Source organism: Apostichopus japonicus, chromosome 16, assembly GCF_037975245.1.
Source record: "Apostichopus japonicus isolate 1M-3 chromosome 16, ASM3797524v1, whole genome shotgun sequence".
NCBI lineage: Eukaryota > Metazoa > Echinodermata > Holothuroidea > Aspidochirotida > Stichopodidae > Apostichopus > Apostichopus japonicus.
In genome coordinates this window covers 39,808,184-39,834,129 of record NC_092576.1, presented here as the reverse complement: position 1 = coordinate 39,834,129, position 25,946 = coordinate 39,808,184, and the positions used below count along the sequence as shown (strand labels likewise).

At 38.9% G+C, this 25,946-nt stretch overlaps 1 protein-coding gene across 4 annotated transcripts; it reads right to left on the bottom strand.

Annotated features, from left to right (window-relative positions):
• Positions 1-51: 51 nt before the first annotated feature.
• LOC139983838 (deubiquitinating protein VCPIP1-like) lies at positions 52-25,017 on the bottom strand. 4 transcript variants are annotated; one of them, XM_071997652.1, is made up of 16 exons: positions 24,885-25,017; positions 23,809-24,199; positions 18,345-18,853; positions 17,883-18,011; positions 16,116-16,246; positions 14,474-14,585; positions 13,532-13,753; positions 11,557-11,641; positions 9,157-9,300; positions 8,116-8,305; positions 6,581-6,937; positions 5,557-5,805; positions 4,411-4,618; positions 3,509-3,658; positions 2,177-2,364; positions 52-1,211 (listed from the first exon to the last, which is right to left on the bottom strand). In XM_071997652.1, exons 2-16 carry the CDS (start codon positions 24,159-24,161, stop codon positions 468-470), a joined length of 3,771 nt encoding a protein of 1,256 aa, XP_071853753.1. In that variant the 5' UTR covers positions 24,162-24,199; positions 24,885-25,017; the 3' UTR covers positions 52-467. The 4 variants fall into 4 exon arrangements, with proteins under 4 accessions (XP_071853753.1, XP_071853752.1, XP_071853755.1 ...); XM_071997651.1 differs by having other exon boundaries at positions 24,729-24,987; XM_071997654.1 differs by having other exon boundaries at positions 13,538-13,753; positions 24,729-24,987.
• Between the last annotated feature and the right edge of the window lie 929 nt (positions 25,018-25,946).

Genomic DNA, 25,946 nt, shown 5'->3' with positions numbered 1-25,946 from the left:
TTGAAAATAATCACCTTCGTGAAGTTAGGTTATTTATCCCACTCGTCAGACTTTATTTTTTTTTTCCTTTTTTTAGCATCATAAATATAGTAATAAAGTTTTTCTTTGTAACAACCAAATCTGAGCGTACCCTTTCTTTTTGAAAAATTAGGGAAAATCTTCGACCCATCACTTCCAGCGTTTGTTTCTGAATATGCTCTCCATCAGTTTAAAATGTAAATATTAGGTTGATATTACCCCATTGATGAAATCAACCGACTTTGAATGTCAGGTATAATGGCTGTAGATCATTCGATTAGAAATATTCATTCTTTATTATCCTTCATTTCTAATTTCATTTCATACTGTCAATAAGATAGCAAAGAGATAGCATAAGTTCGAATTATTCTCGACTCCAGGACAAATCGAGCACTTGTCTGTAAAACAGTAACTTCTGCTTTGTGCTTCCACCTATGCTAAAGAAAGGATCATTTTTCTTCCTGATCCTTCATTATTACCGTGTAACCCGGTCCCAGTTTAACTGTGACATACCGCTGCTCCTCATCCTCTGCCGCACCCTTTTCATCCGGTTCTCCGGTTTCCGATTCCACCTTTGAAGGCTCATCCGAGGCGCTCGCTACCTCCTGCTCTCCTGCTGGGACCTCTGTCTCCATAGCGACGAGGGACACCTGCGGTAACGGTGAATTCGGTTCCTCCCGGGTGTCCATGGGTTCCTCTTGCTCCTCGCAGACACCTTCCGCGACCTTCCCTGAATCTTTTCCGAATCCTTCATTACCTCCCCCGAGATGCCAATCGCCTCTCGTTTCGTCCCGCTCGTCTCTCTGATTCGTGAACGGTCTCCCGGAATCTGATTGCACCCTCCCGTCGTTTTGCTCCACCTTCCCCTGGCCTAGTCTGCCCTCTGCCTCTGTTTCCACCACTCCCGGAGGGTCTACACCGCCGACCGCTCCGACTAGTGAGTTGAAATCACTCTGTTCCATCTCGTCCTCCTCTTCCCGGCTGATAGCCTGACCCGCTCCTGGAAATCTCTCGCCGCAACTTCCCTTTGCAACCGTCTCCCTCTGTTCGTCGTGGTCTTCATGCGCTGCGGTAGGGTCCATCGACATGTCTTTCAGTCTGACTAATTTATCAACGTCCGGACTGATAGGAAAATGTCCCAACGGCTCCAGACAGAGTTCTAGCCGGTCGTAGTCCTTGTTGTAACAAAATCTCTGTGGAAACAAGAAAACAAGACAAAACCGGTTGGTAAAGGAGAAAAAAAAAAAAAGTTTCTACTAGATGTCAAACTCAAAGGCAACGTAAGAAAGGAATGGATATCTTGCGCGAGTCGAGCTTTAACTGGCAGTTCTCATTCAATCCATCAATATGTCACAATAACTTCATGTCTCAAGAAGGATATTAAACATTGGCAGAAAAATTTGGCCATTGTTATTATTACTTTTGGGTTTAGGGGGTTTATTCGGCAGATTTTCAATCACATTCCAAGAGCCACACGATAGCACGCAGTGGTAAAGTTTGGGAGAAATTAACATACAATGACTGAAAACGTGAAAGAAGCATAAAAAAGCAGGACAATTTGAATTGAATACAGAGAAGAAAAAGCAACAGTCTTCTGCAGGTTGCATTCTTCAACCAGTGTGGTCCAGTATGTCGTCCAGTTACAGAGTTGTTGACAATTGACAATTCATAATCATGGACGTTAAAATATGAAGCTAAGAGACTGACTTCGGTCAGCTTGCAGCTTTGATAAGCCAATGAGGCTTCATCGCGAGTTCCTGCTTGCAGGTGGGTCTAAAATACATAAAAACATACATACATATATTTCATACAAACAACATATTTCGACTACTCTGAAAAACTAAAATCATGATTCAACTGTGTAATACTGAGAACACCTACTGCTCATAACATTGCTCATAAAAAACAGCTGTTTTAAGATTTTTTCCAACATAACCATAATTAATCTTACATTTTTTCACAAAGACTATCTGTAAACCTGATAATGAAAGTAAAACATAGCCACAACCTGTCCACTGAAAGCAAACGGCTTCTTAAGATCATAGGAAAGATTAAAACCTTTTCTTTTAAGACATGCAATAGTTTTTTTTTCTAGCAATGATTAGTTTTGAAGATTAGTCCCACTCTGATAGATTTGAAAGGAACAAACAACACTTACATGTTCTTTTAGGCCCGGCAGCATGCAGTGATGCCCATCTTTCAACCCGAGGTCACGACTCACAATTTCGTAGAACAACCCACCATTGTCAAACAACGACGGGAGCGCCCTCACGTGCTCCCAAAATGTCATCTTTTTCAGGTTTGCAATCAGTGTCTGTGATGTCAACTGAATCTCTAGGTCATCACCTGCAATACAATAACATAAGTTTGTTAATGATTTAATAAAATGGACTAAAAATTAAGACTTTTGCAGAAAAGCAGTTTCAAAGTAAACAATTTGAAATTTCCTTTACTCGATGATTAATGTGGTATTTTTTGATAACATTAATAAGGGGTCAATCATAAAACAAAACATTTTTGGTAACATATAACCAAAGATTTATTAAAGTGATGCCCTGTAATTTTACTGTGCGTTACTCACAGGATTAACCACGGTCAGCTGACCTGAATGGACCAATAGGATTTAGGAATCTTTACTAAGTATGAATGAACCTTGGTTCATGTGATTGCCATTTCTCATAAAGAAAAGTTACACATTTTTGAATAATTGGTACCAACCCTATCTATTTAACCCATTATATTAATTTATTTAAAAGAAATATTCTGGTAAGCTGAAGTTGATTATTTAAAAAACAAAATGTAAATTTAGTGCATGTTTGAGACAACACCACAGCCTCATCACATTCTGTATGTAGGGTATATAATTTTTTTTATTTAAATTTCAAAATATCTTGGTTATGCATCTTTGAGGGGGATATGAATTTTTTCAGATTTTGAAATATCTTGTTTATGCATCTGGCAACAGTAGAGTGATTTTGCATCTGGCAACAGCAAGATTGAAGTTTATCTTCACTGCACCTGATTTGTAAATCTTTTCTTTCGCTTTTAATTTCCTTCTGCTATTAAGTTCACTTAAGGAAGTAATATTTCTACAAAACATTCCATTTTTAAGTAATTCTAAAGTGCAGAGATGAAACGTTCCTGACATACCACATTTCAAGGATAAAAATCGACAAGACGTTTCTACATACAGTATAAGCAAAATAAAGCTTCTGAAGAAAACCCTCCTGAGGTGACCTCACAGACCACCAACTGAAGTACACTCCCTGGAGAGAGGGAGGGTTTAACGACTCAAAAACAATGGTTCCATTCAAATCAACCACATCCCGAGTTAGGGACCAAGATATTGAGGTGGACTTTTCAACTGACAGTGTGGGACATTTTTCTCTTTAAGGTTAGTACTACCCAATTGTCTGCCACCAGGGTATCCCTTTAAACCCCAGTTTGACAATTTCACACGACTGACAGGGAGAGCCTAGAGGGTCCATACCTGCATTCTCCTGCAGTCTTGCTATGGTCCACTTGATTTCTTGCATGGTGGAGTCCTTGGACCATCCGTCTTGGCCCTTGAGAGGTCCACCGATGGATCCTACCCCACCCTGACTACCGGAGGAGAACCCACTAGATGTGGATGGGAAATCTGGTGAAAAAATAAAGCACAAGAGAGGAAGAAATAATAATGGAGCTTGACCAGTTTCAGAGGATAGGTAACAGTACTAGTAGCTGTAGCCAGAAGCAGATTTAAGGTGATGTGATCCCTCCAATCCCCACCAGACTTCCCCCCTCCTCCCCGTCGAAACAGTCATTTCTGGCAATCCATGGCATAGCCGACAATACAAAAAAAAATCTTAGATCACAAGTCCACTGCCTCCAACCACTTGACCACAACGCTCTCACATCACAACCTGTCCCACATGGGTATACTTCCTCCTTGACTTTTATTTCTCTCTTAAGATGACAACAATGAACAAACAAACGGCCAGCAAAGTGCATGTAAACATGGGATTTGATTAGCTGGCTGAGGCTGGTGGGTAACCTGCCATGCTCGGCCCTCGAGGCACTGCCCGATCGCCCAACTGGCCAGTCAATCCCTGGTCATAGCTTACGCAAAGAGAGAGCTAGTTTCTGTGGCCTTTATCAAAGGTAGGGATATGTTAGTATTGACAGAACCATGGCTTAAACTTCAGGGAACCATAAAGTGCTCACATCTTGTGTAGCAACTTTGAGGTTTATTTAATTTTACTGTTTTGTGTTCAAATTTTGCGTAGCAGTTACTATGGTTCCTGTGACGAGAAACTGCTGTACATCTTTGGACATGTTTGGCAATTTTCCCATTTTAACATAACACGTCGCTATGGGATACCGGACAAATCATTCTCTGTATCACCCCACCTGAGATATCTTGCGCTATCTCCACGGTGATTCTGTCTCCGTGGTGAAGGGGCAGAGGGTCATTCTCGTGCTCCGGTGTTGGCGTCCGTAGCTCCTTGGGGGGGAAGCCATATTTGATAGTCTGCCTGAATATCGGGATCTGCAATTCCTGATTGATCTTCTGTTGGAGTTGGGCGTAAGTCGTATGGTTATCCAATGACAGTGTCAACTGTGAATAAAAAAGGAACGTAACCATGTCTTATTTAATGACCACCAATAATCAGTTTAATGACCGTGAATAGGCCTGCAATAACCAACTGGCTATCTATCTGACATTCTCATCCTGGAATGGTCCTGTAAGCATTCCTTAAACGATGACTTTAGGCCAAATTGTTATCCTGATATATTATAATTGAAGAGAATTGGGAAAATATGAGTTCATCTGATGTTTCTATTATCTACAGTATTCCTCTGTTTTCAAGCATATTAACATATTGAAAGATGACTTAATCTCTGGATTGCTCCTTTAAGGGGAACTTGATGGTGAAGTCAACTCCTGGGTCCAGACCTCAATGTTAATGTTAATCCATCGTTGCATATGTTCTAATAAGTAATACAATAATAACAAATAATACCTCGTTGTCATATTTAACTTATATACTTTATATAAACTTCACATATACTTTATCTATAAATTTCAATACTTTTTATAAACTTCATAAATATACTTTACAAAAAGTTAATATATATTTTATATAAACTTCACATAAACTTCATATAAACTTCATATGAAATTCATACTTTATATGAACTTCATATATACTTCACATTAACTTCATATAGACTTCATATATACTTTATATAAACTTCAATTTACATATAAACTTCACATAAACTTCATACATACTTTATATAACTTCATATATACTTATATAAACTTCATATGTACTTATATGAACTTCATGTATACTTATATAAACTTCATATAAAACAAGTCTACAGCATCCTTCAATGACATTTCAACACCATTTTGTTAACCAATGACGCTGCTAACTAAGCAAAAGGATAAAAAAAGACTGGTTTTTGAAAGTTAAATTCTTTCAACATTTGTCTCAATACTCATGGATTCAGTCAGCCTCCTTTACTCATTTTCACACATGGTCTTACCTGTCTCCCATCTGACGTGGAGAGTCTAATCTTCGTCCCAGAGACGGCAGTCTTAGACGGTACTCCCTTGCTGACTGTCTTTAATTTTTCCTGCTTCGCAGTTGAATCCTTGGTGGAAGAGGGCAGAGCCCCTGAATGGATCCTAGACGGAGACTTTCGCTGATGGATCGGAGCATTCTCTGACACTCTTCTCTGAATTTCCTTTTCCGTCTTACTGAGGGTTAGTTCTTCCTTGTGGAGAGATTGTGTCTGGAAAGCAAGATTTATGAAAAAATTACTTGATGGGGGGTGAACTGAAACGAGAAAATAATGTGACTGCAAAATGCTGGTAATGATAAGTAAAAGCAAATACCCTTTCTTGTTTGTTTATTTCCCAGTTGTTTTGTCATTTCATCCTGTTCCGTTTTGCTTCGATTTACCTAAGTTTGTTTGGAGTTGTTGACTTTTTTTATTTTTTTATCTGTTTTCTGCATTTGCATATTTTACAGAGCTATAAGATGAATGTGCCACAAATACATATTTATATATATCTCAGTTAACTAGAGCATAGTGAACAAGTGGTTAAGGCAGTAGGCTTGTGATCTAAGGTTTACAGGTTCGAGTCCTTGCCAGATTATTGCGTTGTGTCCTTGGGCAAGGCACTTTATCTCCATTGCCTCTCTTCACCCAGGTGAATAAATGGGAACTTACCAGGTAACTTGTAAATATAGTTGTGTGCAACGGTTTGTGGCTGCACTGTAGTGCCCCAGGAGGGATTTTTTAATTGTGTGTAAAGTGTGTGGGTGTGACAAGTTCCCAATGACCAGGGGTTAAGTATTGTAAAGTCGTGTGTGGCCTTGAACAAGACTGTAAACCTTCAACTTTAAACTTTTTAGCAAGATTTTCACATAGTAGTCTGGACGTTTTTTTACCTGAAACTGTCACATACTGAGTGCCATGTGACATTTTCTTTGATTAACCTTCATATAAAATATGTAGGTCTTCTCTAAACGTTTGCCTCGAGGCAACGCTGCTAGTTACTTACACTTCTCCCAGAGAGAATTATCTTGGATGACTGCTGACTGTTCCAGGGTTCAATGTCATCTGTTCTCCTCTTTGGGGAACTTCCCTTTGGCTTTGTTGAAGGACTGCTTGCTGATTGGCTGCTACTTGATGCTGTGGCTCTGGAGGAGCCTGGTGATTGGCTACCCTTTGATGATGTCACTCTTGAGGTGGTGGGTGACTGGCCTCTCTGAGCCGTCTCCTTCGACCTGTCGGGTGATTGGCTGCTTTGTGCTGCGGTTCGTTTGGAGGGGCTTGGTGATTGGCTACCTGGTGGTGATGTCATAGACTGCATATCCTGTAGAGATGGTGGCTTAAACTCTGGTGTGGATTTTGCTGTCTGTGACAGGAGAGAAATTAACCAAAAAGAAAACAGGTTTAAGTAATTTAAGTTCCCTCACACCAAAAAAGAAACCCAAATACAAAAACTAATATAAAAAATGTTTCTAAATATTATTGGCAAATTATTCTCAATAATAATGATATACAAAACATTGAAACATGAGACACATTACTTCCCCTCACCCTAACACCCACCCCACCCACCTCCCCAGCAAATGACCATTTACATGTTAAGGTATGCATGCACAGTCCAGTGATTGAGAAAGTTCTGAGATCTTATTCTGATGTATCCAGAAGGTCACTGGTAAATCATTTCAGTTTCATCCAGTAATTACATGAGCCTGCAAAGCAGGGTTTCCCTAAATACATCCCCCCACGAACCCCCTGTGGATGTCAGAGTTGTCCACGAACCCCCAACTTTTCGAGACACGATCTGAGTCATTATTATACTATAATACGCATAACGATGCTTCATAAAATCTCAAGTATTACATGCATGGTACGGTAATACTCTGGCAACATATGCGTATGGAACGCGAAAAGAGTTTGTCGATAGGTACGACTTTTTTACATTACTAAAATATATGATATATCAGATTTTAGTTCAACATTTCAGAAACGTCTCACGAACCTCCTGGGATGGACTCACGCACCCCCTGGGGGTTCACGCACCCCAGTTTGGGAACCCCTGCTTTAAAGGCATAGAATCTCCCTTACATAGATACATAATAATTATTAACCATCCACAAAATCCAACAAACAACTATGTGTAGAGAGCAGAGAGGGACAAATAACCAACTGTAAACATACTTCTTACTTACTGCAAAAACCTGGAAAGATTAAAGTATCCACATTAGAATGCCTGCCATTTCAATCTACAGTAGCAAGCTTAAGAGTTCTCAGACTCTTTCACTAGATTCTGCTGAGATTGCATTACATCATAATATAATTAATTGGTGTTTGATAGGTCGGCCTATGAAATGCAGAAAAAGGTGAAATCACATGGCAGAATTCCTTTAATTTCTAGCAAAGTCCAAAAAGTGCGCAGGTGACTTTTGTGGACAATTTAGTCATGGTAGTTTACCGTAATTGCCAAAGCTACATACATAAATTTATGTGTAATACAAGAATGTCAGTGTAAATAAATTTGAAAACTGAATTCGCAATTTTCCAAACCTTTTCAAGGATAACATCCACTATCTGCTTGACGAGTGTCTCGCTGCCAAAGTCTGTCGGGAAGTACTGTTGGACTAGCTTAGATGCCACATCGTAAGCGTTACTATTCATGGATGTATCGGACTCGTTTTGAAACCATGCCACTTCCTCTGAGAATGATTCGTTCTTCCAGTTCAAGGGGACAGATATCCTTTGGAAAGAGAAAACAAAATACGTTATTTCCCTCATATTTTTCTTCTTTATTGAAACACAGATGTTTTAGCTGAAGTTTTTTTCAAACTTTTGTTGCCTATGATATCTCCATAATTCAAAATCCACCTAAGATGAAGGTCATTAAAATTGACTAGTCAATTCTTAAATCAAAATTGAGAAACAAAAACTTGAATTAAAACAAGGGGCAACTTTTTCCAATTTCCAAATTTTTAATATTTTTAGAATTACACTTGATTATGTTTCCAAAACACTACCATACACTTGCCGCTCAAAAATATCACAAACTCTTTTGAAAACAGACACTATGGCAACCAGAAAATATTCCAGGCAGACATTATCTGGTGTACGACCGACCCATAATTGAGACTTGGTCAGAATCACGTTATCAAGGAACCCAATATACAACTATATATGTAGTGGCAGAGCTGCTTATTTGGCCTTCCATAGAAAAGTTATTTTGTGTTTTCGGGTGCTGAAGGCCTACAAGCCAACACGGTATCTACGAGTTAGTAAATTGCAGCATTTACGACCTACGCTGATAGATATCAAGTATTTTTGTGTGTTTCGAAAACTTTCAGTCAATCATACTAACCGTTTTTTTGTTTCCTTGTTTTTCGTGACGAAAGGAACGGTGTAAACTTTTCTTTGTAAAATACAAGTTGTAATGTTACTTTACTACGGACTTTCGTCACTGTGTATCATTACAGACTTTCGTCTTTGTTATATTTTAGTCAGCTTTCCAGCTCCGTGCCCGGACATCACATTATATATCTAATGACAGGTTGAGCATGTTATGAGAATTAACGATAAAGTTTAGTATCGACTCACATCAGTGGCATATTGTCAAACTCTTTGCCATCCCAATAATGTTTGAAGCCACAACTGCATTTAGTGTCTGGCGCCGGGGTGGCGGTCTTGTCTCCGTTGTGGTAGACTATAGAGCCATCTGCTCTCTCCAATCTCAACTCCTTCCTGGCGTAAAAGAACCAAACATCGCACAAATCAATCAACACGAGAATACAGGGTTGGATGTATCAAATGCACACAATTTCTCCACACACACAAAATATAATTATTTAGATATGTATGTTATCCACAGGAAATATGGATCATCGTAGTTCTCAAAATGGAGAAAGGCAACCACTGTACACCCATATCTCTTTTGATTCTTTGTATTTGACAGACTTGATGCATTTTTAACTTGGCTGTAATATAAGCTACACACTGTACTGGCAGTGACATTAAGTTACACCCATAGGAACATGAAGCAATGGGATTCTCCTGGCACAGAGAAAGTTTGAAATGTCAGCAAAGGTTGAAATTGGAATAAAATACCTTACGAATAGACACTGGTAGCATACATGTAGTGCTGTACCATACGGACACATTCACACAACACTAGCAGTAGCCCAGGTGCATACTTAACTTGTAAACATAAACTTTACGTGATTTATACACAACTTGACTGGTAGTCAATGTGGTCTGAGTAAGACCAGCCAAATCAACATATAGAACCACCACTATGTGTTTTTCATTTCCACAAGTGTAGTATAGTATACAAATAATGAATGGTTATGAGTGCAATAGTGCAAATATTTCATGAGTTGAAGTCAACGAGGCGCAGCCGAGTTGAATGCAACAAATAACATCTTTCAACGAATGAAATATTTGCACTATTGCACGAATGGAAACCATTCATTATTTGTTTTATACAACACCTTCAAATTTGGATATAATTGGATGTAAAATGCACTCATGCAACAGATTGTTTTGAACTGACAGGTTTCTCTGCTCTCTTACCATTGAAAAAAGTGCTATCAAAAAAGTATAACCCATGGTTCTATCATCATAACGTGCAATAGAGCGGATTTTGTATCCAATCGACGAGCAATTGACCAATCAAATGGCCGGAATATAATAAGGTGTTGTATAATACCCAATAAACTTACCTTAACTTTATATGTCTACACAAATTTAGCAACAGTAATACCCATTCATTAAACTTGAATAAATGTAATATAATCCTTATGTGTGTACTAGGCAGTGTATTTACACAACTACAATTTATGTAGTACAACATTCATTTCTGTGCATATTCAAATATATACATATAAAGTCATATACATAAATTGTACATTAACACAATTGTAGAGGTAGCACAGGGTTCACAATGACAACTATGTATTTACACAAAGTACACTTTGTCGTACAAATTCAGTACTGTAACTATAGAGTTACACAATTGTAGAGATAGCACAGGTTCACTGTGATAACTATGTGTTTACACAACAGAGGAGTGGAGTGTTAGCTCAGTGGTTAACGCCAATGCCTTTCAATCATAAGGTCCCTGGTTCGAGTCATTGCAAGATTAATGTATGTTGTCCAGTTACAGAGTTGTTGACAATTAACAATTCAAATTCATGGACGTTAAATATGAATGTAAGAGACTGACTTCGGTCAGCTTGCGGCTTTGATAAGGAATGAGGCTTCTTCGGGAGTTCCTGCTTGCAGGATGATCTAAAAAATACATACACAACAACAGTTTTTTGTACACATTTCAGTACTGTAACTATACATTTACACAATTGTAGAGGTAGCACAGGTTCATTATGATATCTATCTGTTAACACAACAACAATTTCTAGTACACATTTCGGTACTGTAGCGAGATAGTCATACCATTGCAGTAGTAGTTTACACTTAGCATAAGGACAAGAGCAAGACATAAGCAAGACATAAGGACAACTTCTGTGCTTTGCAAATTGTTAAAGGAAGTACACATTACAGTTTTATCACAATGTGTATATATGCCAACTGTACAGTGTTCATAATAATAATAATAATATTCCACTTTTATATAGCGCATTACACCAGCAATATGTCTCATTGAAGCGCTTTACAGACGTTATATTACCCCTGGTCAATGATAACCTGTCCCAGAGACAATCCCTCCATGCGGCTGCAGTTATATACTGCGCCCAATGACAAGTTACCTCACAGGTACCCATTTAACACCTGGGTGGAGAGAGGCAATTGAGATATAGCATATTGCCAAAGTACACAACGTAATGAACTAGGCAGGAATCGAACCAGCAATCCTTGGATCACAAGTCCGACGCCTTAGCCAATTGGCCACCACGCTCTCTATTAGAATCTCTATTAGAATCAAGGGATAACATGAGTAGCATATATGAACAACAACACAGTAGCAGGAACTCTGAAACTCACCCTTTACAGCAGGTACAGGAAGCAGATGTTTGTGACAAGTCAACAACAAGTTCATCCAGGACAGGGTCATAGTGACATTGTAAACCTGAAAAGAGAAGAAATCCACCAAACTATTAAAGGTAACATAAATTGCAGCAGTGGAAGCCAGACACCCCCACTGTTACCATGCTTACAAGTGTTAGGATATGGGGTATATTACAAAAGTACCTAAAATGACCAAACTGGTCGCGCACAGAGGTTGCTCCCGACTCGAACTTTTGCCCACCCCCCAGTCCAAAATCTGATTGTGGCACTGCAGGCACCCCTTCCCCCTCCGTTTGTCCCATTACCTATTTAGTGGGAATGAAAAACAAAGTACTTCTTACATTAATTTCTGTTGCAAAAAGTCTGTCTCTCCTCCTAGCATTTAAACCTTAAATAAAACGCATAACACAACCCACTCGTTTTCATATTCTGTGTTTATAATGTGTCTTTCAAGCCAGACTAAAAACTACTTGAAAGGGCAGTGATGTTTATAGTTTAACAAGCCCCTAACCCCCTAACCCCACCCCACCCAAATACCTTGGGAAATGTGTCACATGATTTGCTCATAGGAAGTTTTGAATACATTTCTTTACATTATATATTGTTATCACTTGCTGCAAAATAGTAACACACATGATTTGTTTCAAAAGTTTCAAAATGTCCTGCCAGAAGTCCCTTTTATGTTTTTCTAGTAAAATGGACATGTCAAGCAATTTCCCTGTTTTTAACACACATAGGAGTAGTTTATAAGAGTCGTAAACAAATCCACCCGAAGGTTCTTGTGGGAATAAATTTCTTCAGCAAGACATATCAACCGTAACATGTGTCCTTTTACTTCAGGAGTGTGTGCCCATGTAATCATGACAATGGTGTCAGTCTGCCACAGTGCTTATAATGCATTTAACCTTTTTCCAACAAAGTCTTAAGTCGTTAATGTCAGTTTAAGTCAATTTTATGTGCTAAGATGATGGTAACCTTCCCGTACTTGACTTCTTTCACAATCGCCAGCACTAACTGTAGTGCTGGTGCCACCATGTCAGTACTGCTCTCAGTAATTTTGTATTATTTTCTGAATACCTATTTGTATATGTATCTCTCTTGTGACTACCATCTGTATTACCTTATTGTGGTATATCTTTTTTGTTGTTGCATTTATGTCTCTTATAACTACTTTGGAGGATACATCTAGAGAAAATAAACTGAAGCTAAACATGAAGTCTATGGCAAGCCAATGTCCAATAAAAAATTTAAAAACGTTTAGTTTTCGATAATCCAGGTTTATTCAATATAAATCCACGTTTATTGTTTCAGAATCCAAGTTTATTTTTCCAGTATCCAGGTTCATTAGTCGATAATGCAGGTTCATCAGTCAATATTCCAGGTTTATCATTTCCAGAATCAAGGTTTTATCAGTCGAAAATCAAGGTTTTTTGGTCGATAATCCTGAATTGTTACCGACAAACCTGGATTTTAGGTTGATAATCCAGGTTTATCTTAATTACTTCGATAAACTTTGGATTATCAATTGAAAATCTTGGATTTTCGGCTGATTTTCCAATTTTTATTCCATAATCCAGGTTTACTAGTCGAAATCCTGACAGGGTTATAAATCCATCATCAGACCTGGATTCTCAACTGATACACCTGGATCATCAATCGATGAACCAGGATTATCAATCGATCAAAGCGTTTTCCAATTTATCCGCCATTTGGCTAGCCATAGAAGTCAACGTTTCTATTCCAAACAACAGATAATACAAATCAACCAAGCCAAAGACTTGACTATAATAACCTTTGAAGAAAAATGAGAAATAATTAAGTGACTGAGCAACAGATGTTTCACCCCTTCTGACATAAACTTGATAAACAAGTCCTCACATAATCCTATGTAGAGCATATTAGAACTAGAGTCCCTTCATCAGAATACTGAAGAAAAAAAAATGACTCTCACCCCCACCTGGAAAGGAATAGATTCTGCCTTCGGCGAGTTCATGGTAGGTGTCTTTCGCCAGCTCGTAGTGTTCTCCGCCTGGCTTCAGAGAATCAAGGTCCACATTGCAGGCGTCCATTATCTGCGAGACGGCATTGCAGAGCAGGCAGGAGTACAACTGTCGGTCCTCGATAGCTCGTCGGGTGGCTGTGATGATGGTTTCTTGACGAAGACCCACGATACCTGGTGACGTGTTAGCAAAATAAGGGTATTGTATTTAACGGCTCGGTGTTAATCAGTTTATATGTTGTATATTATTAAATGTCTAGACTGCTCCTTTAAATCTTAAGATGACATTGGTCATGTTATTAAATGTCTAGACTGCTCCTTTAAATTTTGATGACAGCCAATTTGTTTTAATGTCTAGACTGCTCCTTTAAATCTTGATGATTACATTGTCGATATTATGAAATGTTAAACTGCTCCTTTAAAATCTTGAAGATGAGATTGGCCATATTATTAAATGTCTAAACTGCTCCTTTAAATATGTCACCCTCTCCCAGAGGGGGCAAGTCTTATGAAGGAGTCCCATGCCTGACCTTCTCTACCAAGCCACCAAACCTACCTCATATCATCTACAACCTTCAAACCACTTTAACATTCCCACACATATCTTGTATCACTGTACACTACTCCTATGGGTATGTCCCTTCCCTCCATCACCTCCCCATACAGCTTACATACTGAGTGCTTGTAAAAGATTAACTAAATATTCTATACTCTTTAAGGTCACTTGTATATATATTCCATAAGATACACCTACCCGAGGTCACCTATGTCATATCAGATATACCGGAACCACCAAATAGAAGAGAAGTATATTCTCACTCACGCGTATTGATTGTGTCTTATTATTTTGTCTCAACCAGTACTGAAGCGGGATCACGACAGTGCTGGACTTACCCGTCCTCTTGTAGATGTAGTGATGGACATCGGCGACGACCGATGGATGCACACCGTACTCTTGTTGGAAGACCTCCTCCATCGCAGAGGCCAATCTCTGGATATATTTATCCTGTTGAAAGAAAAACCAAAACCAAAAAACTAGATTCATACACAGCTAATTCCTACAAACCTTCTATCTAACAGTCTTCCATTCGTTGGGTTCATCATCTCATATCAAATCATGCAATTACTGAAATATCCGGCGACCCTTTCAGATTTAGACGAAACTGCAGCACATACCGTTAGTGATTGGACTGTGACTTATCAGATTCATATTGGGTATTATGAGCAATCTCAGTTGACCCTTTCAGATTTTAGACAAAACTTTCTTCCAAATATACCGCATGCGTTTTCGGACTGTGAATTATCGGCTCCATCTATTCGTATATTGTGAGCAAGTTAAATCTCAGCTGACCCTTTCAGATTTAGACAAAACTTCTTCCGAATATACAGCATGCGTTTTCGGACTGTGAATAATCGGCTTCATATCATATATTGTGAGCAAGTTAAGAACTCTCCAAGTCAGAAAAAAGACAAAAATTAACAATTTGTGACTTTCCAATTGAAAAACAGGATTTACTCACAATTCCCAAACCCTGTAACCCAGACACAGTTTGAGTGTATGGTACTGTTTATGTTCAATGAGGCTACAGTAACTTACCCTGATGAATTCTCACATTAATTCTAAATCTGCTAGTGTCACCGGGAATCCTACTGACCCCACACGATATGACCCATATGTACTGATATACACTGATTACTTAATTCTACATTAGTGAAGACAGCTGGCAATGCATTGTAGTTTATAATTGATAAATGTGTTTCCACAACCTTCCCTCTCCCATCAATTCCCCCAAACCCGCTGCCCGCTCCCCGTTGCACTAAAAGTGGTCCCTCCCATGTGTGAAGATGTGTGAAAACAATCTTTGAATAAATCTCATTATTAAATACATGCTACAGTAACTATTGTCCATTTTGTGAAAACATCAAAGGATGGCCTTAATTTAAATCAATTCACATCTCATTTCCAGTTTTACCAGAGAATATTGTTTTCCTGTATGGCACAGCAAAAAAATTATATAAATAATTAAATTAAAATTAAAAAAACGTTGTAAAGGTGTATATAGCAACTTTTGCACACTGGAAAAAATAGTATTTAACATAACAGGTTAAAAGAGCACATGCCCCTTGGAAAGCCTACCCATAGAAAACCCCAGCACAGGAATAAACACACAAACAAAATTATAAATATATTAAAAAGACAATATTCAGAGACAAACACTACAAAAAAAGTGACCACTACGTCATTCTCCATAATATCTCTGTAGGTGCAATGGCTAAATGACCACAATATGTTAGGTAATAATAATATGTAATACTTATATAGAGCCTCCCAGAAATCTCGAAGCACTGTACAATAAAAAATAAGTAAAAAGAAACCTAAACAGTTAAACCAGACTAAGAAGTATAATGACAGTTTAAAAACAGTTTAAAAACAGCTAAAAAGGTATTCGTCTTCAAATACGACGAGCAAGCACCTAATTCCACCTTCTAAAGACTAAATCTGAACTCAACTCTGAACGATAAATTAAGACCTTACCTGCAGGGACCTGTCTCCTCCTATCGTACACATGTCATCTTCGTCAAATTCGATATATCTATTTATGAGATTCTGAGGAGCTCCCCAGACTCTGGTGAGCATCCACCTCGGCAGCTTTGGTAGAGGTCGACCTGAAACGAGATGAATCGATACGGACCCCTGTAAATTGTCAAAAGAGGCAGAAAACTGCCGAAAACAAAAGGATACTTAGCAGAAACTTGAAGAATCCTGTCTTTAACTCTGTTAAGAACCTTCGTCGGTCGTAAGCAGCAGAATTCCAGCAAGAAAACATCAGTTTGGCGTAAGTGAAAACCGAAAAAAAAGATGCATTTTCCTTCAGAATGGTAAATTCAGAACGGAGAGAGAGTGCACAGTGACCTGTGGGAGAGGTCACCGGGGGCACAGTGCAAAAATTATACCAGTGGGGTCTGGGTAGACCAGGAAATTTGCGTTATTGTTGTAGGAGACAGGTAAGAGAGGAGTGAAGTAAATATGGATCGCCAAAGATAACATTCGCGGTTGCAGAGGGGATCTTGGAAGGGGGGAAGGGCACTGCACGACGGCCATGTCGGGAAGATGCTGCGTGTCGACTTCCCAGATCGAAGACAACCGGGCAAAGTCTCAACTGGTCTAAATTCTACAAGCCACAATTTTCCATGCCACCATGGTTGAGTCCAGTCACCATTCAGCCAGGCAGTGTGTGCTCATCATACATGTGCTAAGGCCAGTTGTATAACATGGCAACTTTGAAAGGTTTTTAAGGATTATTTATCTGGTTGTCCTTTGACACTTTTCTTTTTTAGGACAGCAAGTTCGGTTGGCCAAAGGAATGTTAGCAAAATAGCAACAAGTGACCAATGTGTATACAGAGGGCGTTGTGGTTAAAGCAGTGGACTTGTGATCTAAGGATTACAGGTTGACTCTCTTCCCTAGGTGTATAAATGGGGACTTGCGAGGTGACTTGTAAATATAGTTGCGTGCGCCGGTTTGTGGCTGCACCCTATGGGAAGTCCCCCAGGGGACACATGGCTGCAGTGCACTGTGGTGCCCCAGGAGAGATTGTTTGAATTGTGCACACTTTGGTGTATACGTGTGACAAGTTACCAATGACCAGGGTTAAGTACAGCGTGGCGAGACTTTATTGTAAGTTGCACTATATAAGAAATGAGAATTATTATTATTACTGAAAGAGACGAATTGTAGGTTTGGTGAGTGGAACACCAGCCTTTGTTAGTTAACGACATGTTACCAGAGATCCGATTAAAATCAGATCACTGTAGATCTTTTCATAAAGTTGACTGATTACTGCCAGACATTTTTAATTTCGTGCAAGAAGGTAAAAGTCAAATTTGCAGAAAGAGGCCAGGCCATGGCCAAACTATTGATCTGTTGAACTTATGTAATCCTTCATCAATCGATAAACTACAAGTTCTAGGTTATATCAAGACAGCAATAAAACACATATCTTCTGAAAAGGTTTATGTTGATAAATGATGCCGTCAAATACAAATAAACAATTTACAGGAATCATGAATTCCTGTACCTTCAGAATGAAAGATTTTAACCAACACATTTCTTCTGTACCGACTGAAAAGGTATATGTTGATAAATGACACCGTAGAATACAAATAAACAATTTACAGGATTCATGAATTACTGTACCTTCGCGATTAAAGATTTGAACAAACAAGTTTCTTGTGACAAATGGAAAGGAATAAACGTTGATAAATGCTGAGATGTGTAAATAACAAACGAAGAAAATTATACCTTTAACTGCGACCAGGGCAATGAAATGATTTCTTCCTGAGCTACTCCAAGCGATGCAAAGAGGTTTGTTAAGAGACCCATCAGGACCTTGGCATAACTCTGGCTCCACTAGAGCCGGTAGAAAAACTCCTGATACGGCGAGATGCAAAGGAAAGCAAATATTCGGGAAGATGGGAATTATTAAGAATCATAGTTATATTTAATAATGTAGGATTAGCCCGTAAATGGTATTTAGGCCTATTCAGCAAAACACTCACAGGTGTAATAACAAACTTTTAACACTCACTGGTGTAATAAAAAACTCTTAATATTCACCAGTGTAATAACAAACTCTCAACACTCACTGGTGTTATAACAAACTCTTAATACTCACTGGTGTAATTTAACAAACTCTCAACACTCACCAGTGTAATAACAAACTCTCAATACTCACTGGTGTAATAACAAACTCTTATCACTCACCGGTGTAATCACCCGCACTTTGAAGGCCCTTTAACGAATCCAACAAGACAATAGGTCGATGAAGTACATTAGCCAGCCCGAATATATGAATATTTTGAAGACCCATCTCTTCATTCGGCCCAGGCACAAAGTCTGGGTCGCTCTCCGCGATGATCTGGTCCCACTCTTTCGAGTCCACAAAGTCGTGGAACATGGCCTTATAAATGTCTAACTTTTCCTGGAAGTGGGCCTTCAGGCTAGTCCTCAAGGCATGCCAGAACAACTCCCGGCCCACGAGGGCCCGGGATATACCGTGGACCAGGCAGTGGCCGTCCCCGTCCGCATGGATCGGGGTCAGGACCTCTTGGTTACTGTTTATTCGGTTGATACCCTCCAGGGTCTCCTTGAGGTACTCGACGCTCCCCGTCATGTCCCGGCCGTACCCCATGATCTCGATATGCTCGGGCTGAATCAAGAAAGCTCTGGAGCCGAGTATTGCACAGTTGAAAACGTCGCCTTTGTTCAGGCTTCTGAAAGGATGGAAAGACAAAAACTGTTTCAAGTAAGAGATATACCAGCCACAGAACACAAGCCCAGAGAGACATCTTAAAGAGGCTAAATGAGGCTTCTTGATATCATCACCACAGGGGTCTACAGTATTCAAACTACACAATGTAGAACAATTGATATAAATGGAAGAGTGTGACTGTCTCTTCAAATGTTGGGATAGCTTTTACTTTAGTCTCCAGAGTGAATTAGGTTAGAACAGTACAGGCTCCCAACATGTTAGGCTATACAGCCTAGATACATATGAGTCGATGTATAAGTGTGGCTAGCTGACAAATATATTCTCTCAGTTATACTGTACTGTATACTGCAAGCTTGTTTAATGTTCAATGGTAGAACATCTTAACTTAGCAATCACCAAATTGTATTATACCACTGTGATGTGTATTTAGCAATCACCAAATTGTACTGTACACTGTGATGTGCATTTAGCAATCTACCTATTGTACTGTATCACTGTGATGTGTACTTAACAATCACCCAATAACAATGTGATGTGTATTTATGTAGCAAACACCCAATTAAACTATGTGTATTTAGCAAGATTTCACTCAATTGCACTGTACCACTGTGATGTGTATTTGGTAATCACCCACTTGTACTATACACTGTGATGTGTATTTAGCAATCACTCATTTTTAATGTACACTGTGATGTGTACTTAGCAATCACCCAATTGTACTGTACACTGTGATGTGTCATTACCAATCACCAAATTGCACTGTACACTGTGATGTGTACTTACCAATCACCCAATTGTACTGTGATCATTTTTTTTCCCCAGCTTGACCACAATCATTTCCTTTCTTCTTAAGGAACTGTAACATACCACACGTCATTTTTGCATACATGTACACATACAGAATATACAGTACCGCTTTTAAGTAAATTGGAAAACCGCGCTCTTAATCGCGCTCTGTGCGTTTAAACCGTGCTCTATCTTTTGTTAAAACCCGCATTGAAATGCAGTTAATTGCGGGGAACTGTTTATCAGAGCGCAGATTCCGTCGGAAGGCTTCCCTAATTCTATTCATGCCAGCTAAAAGTGTGAAGTTCATTGTTACCGTCAGACGGTCAATGGCTGTAATCCTACTTAATTCCTTCCAATCCGGTAACAAAAGAATATCGATCGTCGCCGGTAGAAAGAAGACCGAGGGTTTATACTCGGTCAAGGGAAGGGATAGTGTATAAGCACGTATCTTATACTGTTTAAATTCAACGTACAATACAAATGTTCAAGTGGGAGCAAAACAGTTGGTTTGATGAGTGAAACGTTAGCAAACAGAATTCCGGCGATTGCTGCGAACAATAAAAATTGCCGTTTAATATTCAAACAGTTCTCAACGTCCGTTCGGAAATAACAATAGGCCTATTCCTGAAAATTATTCAGGAATCATGATTTTTCCTACCACAGATTAAGTGAAAGCCGAATTGATCATTTCTCGGGGCTAGAACAGTACAGTATAATGTTCTTGCAAGTAATACGGGCTATTCGCGCACATGTTACATTACGGAACTGAGTTGGTACTCAGTTGTATACTGCACTGAGACATTGCACGTTGTCACTGCCCTTGGAATTCTCAAAGTATACAGCTTCACGGGCACTGTTCAAAACAACACTTCAAACGTTTTTGCACGTTCTCATTTAGTATGCATGGGCCGATCCTACCTCTAAGCCTACATCGAAAGTTACGCCGTACACACCTCGCAAGAAAACCATGATAACCTTAAATGAAAAAACAATATTTTGCACTTGAAGATCTGACTTCCCTCAAAATGCAATGATAAGGTCTACCCCCAGTACTTCTTGATACATTGAGTTTCCAATTACTAGTCAAAAATATTTTCTGAAAAAAAGTACGATATTTTTCACAAAAATTGATGATTAGATAAGTGCTTCCTCACAATCAACGAGCCGCCCCGAATTCGCTCCGCTTACGTAAAACTTCTATATATATTGCACGTGGAAAACCCGAGTTTTTACACACAGAATTCCCATTGACATTGGTCACGGAACATAAGTAGGTCATCGACATTCGAACTTGGCAACTTGCCCAAGTTCATTGCACCATGGGAACGACACAACAAATTGTACATGATTGTACATTTTCCGAAAAACGTACGATATTTTTCACAAAAATTGATGATTAGATAAGTGCTTCCTCACAATCAACGAGCCGCCCCGAATTCGTTCCGCTTACGTGAAACTTCTATATATATTGCACGTGGAAAACCCGAGTTTTTACACACAGAATTCCCATTGACATTGGTCACGGAACATAAGTAGGTCATCGACATTCGAACTTGGCAACTTGCCCAAGTTCATTGCACCATGGGAACGACACAACAAATTGTACATGATTGTACATTTTCCCGCCATCTGGACGCCAAGTTATAACTTTTGGTGTAATATGCAAATTATGAATGGTAGTGTACTGCGCGGTTAAAACTTAAACTATTGCAACACACACAAATTCTGTGTGTTGGAGAAGTAACTTTTGTATCAAATGTAAAGTACTGTATGGTAGGCCTACTATAATTTATAAAAGACGGTTTTCCTCAGGCGATAGGGAAAAGGGGTGTTTCGGTGAACTCGATCTCTTTGTATAGTACTTGGATACTTAAAATGACCATGTACATGCAGTTTCTATTTCTCTTTAGTAAGCTCTAATCATCATTTTTATCCTTTGCGGATCTTTATTGGAATAAATTCGAAATGTATTGCTTGACGGCATTATTTAACGGTAAGCATTTCTTAAATTGTTGACTGAGCTTCAAAATCCATTTTCAAACAAGTCTGTTAATTTTCATGAAGGTTTTATAAAAAATCGACATACAGCTAGGGAACGAAAGCTGTTCTATAGTATCCAAATAAAGTACATGTTTCTCGTACTGAGATCTGAAAAAAAACGGGCGGCCATTTTTCTTCTTTTCAGGCGCTGCTACTAGTTTGGAATATGTTCCAACCTTTACAAAATAATTTTTAAGGATAGTTTAGATTTCTTGTAATCCGAAAAGAAAGTCGGGAATCAGGAAAAAAGGAGGCCCATCAATTGCGCGGACGAGAAACATGTTTTGAATTTAACCGGCCCTGCTTCAAATTTGTTGGGTGGAAGTTCTTTTTTCTTTTCATTCTGCTGGAACCAATGGTAATTTATATAAAAAATTCCACAAGAAACGCTTAGTAACACTTTATTATTTCTTCAAAATGTTGCCAACTATTTAAAGTAAACTTATCCTCCGTCATAACAGAAATAAGACCTGAAGTTGTGCTGTCGTCTCTTTCTGAACAGGGAGATCCATGTGGTCTTGCCAGATATTTAATGCATAAAATATTTACACCATATGAGCTTTTATATTGTAATGTTAATGGGATTAAGAAAAATGCACTTAATAAGGATAGGGTATTTGCAATTAGGAAATGTATTATGGAGCAGTTTCATGTACCACTTCACATTCAGAAAAGAGTTTGGGGACAGTGCGTTAAAAAGATGGACACAGCCAACAGAAATGCTAAGAGATACTTAGCAATGGCAGTCAAATCTTGAAGTACAGTATTTTTTGGTATATTCCATTTTCCTCTATTTTTTGTCATAATATATTTAAGTTATTCTTGATGTGAAACCTTTGAAGACTGTAGTCAAAAAGAACTACATGTTAATTTTGATCCCTTGCATGGTAATTTTAATATTTTACTTATTGTATTTTTCAATGTTGTTGCCTTTGTAAGTGCAATGTTTCCTAGTCTAATAGACAGTGTGTTGCTTTTAGTTTGCTTTTCTAAGCGTGACACTGTTGTACTGTTTTCTTTTATAGTATTAATTTATTTGCTTTGTGAGTGCAAAGCTTCCTAGCCTAATGTGTGCCTTTCTTTTAGAATTTTTAAAAGATTTTCAGACAATAGACTGTTTGTTACTTTTTAGTTTGCATTTCTAAGCTTTAACACTGTTGCATGATTATTCTTATTTTATAATAATTTGCCTTTTTTTTAAACAAGCATTTGTGCTTAGAATTCTTTTTCATTTTGGTTTCCAGGATATAACTACAATTATTCTCTTTACAACTCCTTTCAGTTAGTGACAACCTTCGCATTCGTAAGCCTATGAACAGAACTCTATAAAAAATAAAATAAAATCAGTGCAACGTTTCCTGGCCTAATGTGCCTAAAGTTCACACAAAACGCGGGGCCTAATGTTACTACTAAAAATGATATGTTACCCCGAAAGGATAAGGCACGAAGTTTCCTTCTTGCTTTTTATTACTTCTGATAACCATAACATATCGGGGAATAAAATAAAAACGTATAAAAAAGGTTTTGCCCTTCAACACGAAACTATTCTCGTTTAAAACTTTCAGTCGAAGTCGTGAACTTCGTACTCGTACACTGGCCTAATGTGCCTAAACTCAACACAAAACGCGGGGCCTAATGTTACTACTGAAAATGATATGTTACCCCGAAAGAATAAGACACGAAGTTTCCTTCTTGCTTTTTATTACTTCTGGTTACCAGAACATATCGGGGAATAAAATAAACATGTATAAAAAGGTTTTGCCCTTCAACACGAAACTATTCTCGATTAAAACTTTCTTTCCGTCAAAGTTGGTAAACTTCGTTTAAAATTGTGATGTTTATAACGGGTGTTGGTTACAAGCGATAGGTTTACACTACCTCCACGCTATGAATAGCGTTGTATCGATCGGTTCACTCGCATTGTGTCGGTGGTGAATAGCGAGCGAGGGGAATTCGCGTTCCTTTGTTTGGAACACGGGGAAATCGCGTTCCTTTATTTGGAGCGCGGTTAAGTACAGTTAAGCTGCGTTTTGCGCTGAATCGCGCTAATCTCTTCCAATTTACTTAAAAGCGGTACTGTATAATCGACTGTTTTCTCGAACAAAGTTAAAAATACCAAAGTCTCACCTGAGTGGAACAGCTTTGCCTTGCTTGTCCATCCCATACCGGGTCAGCAGGGGACTCAGTAATTTGCAGTGATAATTGGAAAGGCCCAGCACCTTCACCGAATCGGTGGTCTTCTTTGGGGTCACGTTCCCGACCAGTAGAGTTCGTAGCATGTTGTGTATCGCTACCTCCGGATTCTTGACCTCCTTGATGTCCTTCAGACTCTGCCGTAGGTGCCTCTGGCCGCAGTCGGGGCATTCTATACTCACATCGTAGGAAGGAAAATAGAGCTTCGTTTGGCAATGTTGATCGGGGCACGTCCCGCAGAGCATCACCGGGGCCGCATCCTGTGCTCTCGACGGCTGTGATGCCATCGCGAACACTTCCCTTCGTCAAATCCTACTTCCAAGCCCTGTTTAGGTATGAGAGCGAAATATTATTTTTTCTTTATGATAGCCATGCAAAATAAATAATTTTTTTGAACTAAATAGTCATAAATCTATATGTAATCTCAATCAAATAGCCTACATAAATTAAAATAAAAAACATGGCCTGAAATAGTATAACTAATGTTAAAGCTAATGTAATTTTGTTGTGTCATTCTTAAGTCTTGGGGAATTCCAACTTGGATAGGCTTAGGTAGAAAGTAAAGGAAGTAACATCTCTGTGCTAGGGCTTAGGCATCAAAATGTGCAAATATGGAAGTTTGTCAATGAAAAGATGATGGTTATGCTGAACATTCCTGCTGGAGATTGCACACAGGAGGCCTACTAAGCTTGGCAATTTAATAATGAAAGGGACATCTAATACTTTTAAGCTTGAGTTGGTAAAGCTAACATAGTTGCCCAATCTATAGTAGTTGTTACACAATACCTCTGAGGACTCGGCTGAACAATAACACAGTTACTATAGGCCTAAGCTGTAGCCTAGCTAACACTCACCTACTTGAAAGCCTCTCCAGCCAAGGCTTTAACTTAGGCCTCTGCCTGCAAACTACAATAACTGTGTTCACAAAACTAGGACGGACACCAGAATCCTCTCGAAACTTCAAAGTTTTACATAAATGCAAACCTTGTGATGAATATTCTTGTACCTACATTTTTCTTACATTAATGAACTAAACGAACATTACAGACGGCCGCGATTTTCGGTCCGACTTCCTGTTTTGTTTACGTTTTTCGATCGAAATGGAAGGATAAGTTTGTGTCCAGATTTAATTCGATGTAATCGGCTAAAGTAAGGATGCATAATCTGCCAATTTGAAAAGCTGAAAACAAAAGCGACGGCGGTTGAAGAATGACTGTCGATCATGATGCTATATTTAATTGTATCTGGCTGGTTGACGATGAGATGAGTGCCTGGGGTGGGGTGGGGGATAGGGTGGGGAAGGATTGCGTGAACTTGCAACTCAGCTGACATTCAACGGGAATAAATTTTATACCACGATCTTAAGTCAAGTTTAGGTTGCCTGAATTGTCCTAACTTGAACCCCTCCCACCCCGTCATTGAGTTTCATTGTGTCTAACGTTCCGTCGGCATCCGAGGTTATGGAAACAATGCTTTCCCTTTTGATAAATTTTCAAGTACGGCTATGACTTATGTTTCAGGATTCGAACTCGAACTCAAACCCACCTCATTATTATAGCAACAAAAAATTAAGACTAGCTGAAGTCATTTTGAATAGCTATCACTAAGTGTTGGTATACTGAATCCGCCGAAAGTGACATATTGTAGCTCAAGTTGACGACCCCTACCCCCCCCCCCCCAAATCGCCTACATCGTACATTTGCCTAGTATTTCATTGGAGTTAGCTTTTTAAATAAGTTCCCTTCAGGCTTCCGTATCCCCATTCCCCCTCCTCCCACCTCCCCAATATTTTGAAAACCAAAGACGAATCTTCCTCCATCTTTCTTTGCGAAATGAAACACATGATACTGTCATGTCCCACTTCAAAGCACTTGTCCTGTCAGTATGAGCACTGCAGTATGAATATCCATGCCTCTATCAGATAAAGGTTAGGAACTGTTCATACTGCTAATACGAGTGCTTTGAAGCATGATATGGGAGGGCAGTATCTAGTGATATTAGCATTATAATCAGATACAAATTAGGAACTGTTCATACTGCAATACGACTGGTTTGAAGCATGATTTGGGAGA

What these genes read in the sequence shown, in the direction of transcription:
- LOC139983838 (XM_071997652.1), bottom strand. Translation starts at nt 24,161, where the DNA reads ATGGCATCACAGCCGTCGAGAGCACAGGATGCGGCCCCGGTGATGCTC. An exon ending in AAGTGCGGGTGATTACACCG is followed by an intron (nt 18,012 to 18,344) that starts GTGAGTGATAAG and finishes TCGCCGTATCAG; the next exon opens with GAGTTTTTCTACCGGCTCTA. An exon ending in TGGATGTTATCCTTGAAAAG is followed by an intron (nt 6,938 to 8,115) that starts GTTTGGAAAATT and finishes CTCCTGTCACAG; the next exon opens with ACAGCAAAATCCACACCAGA.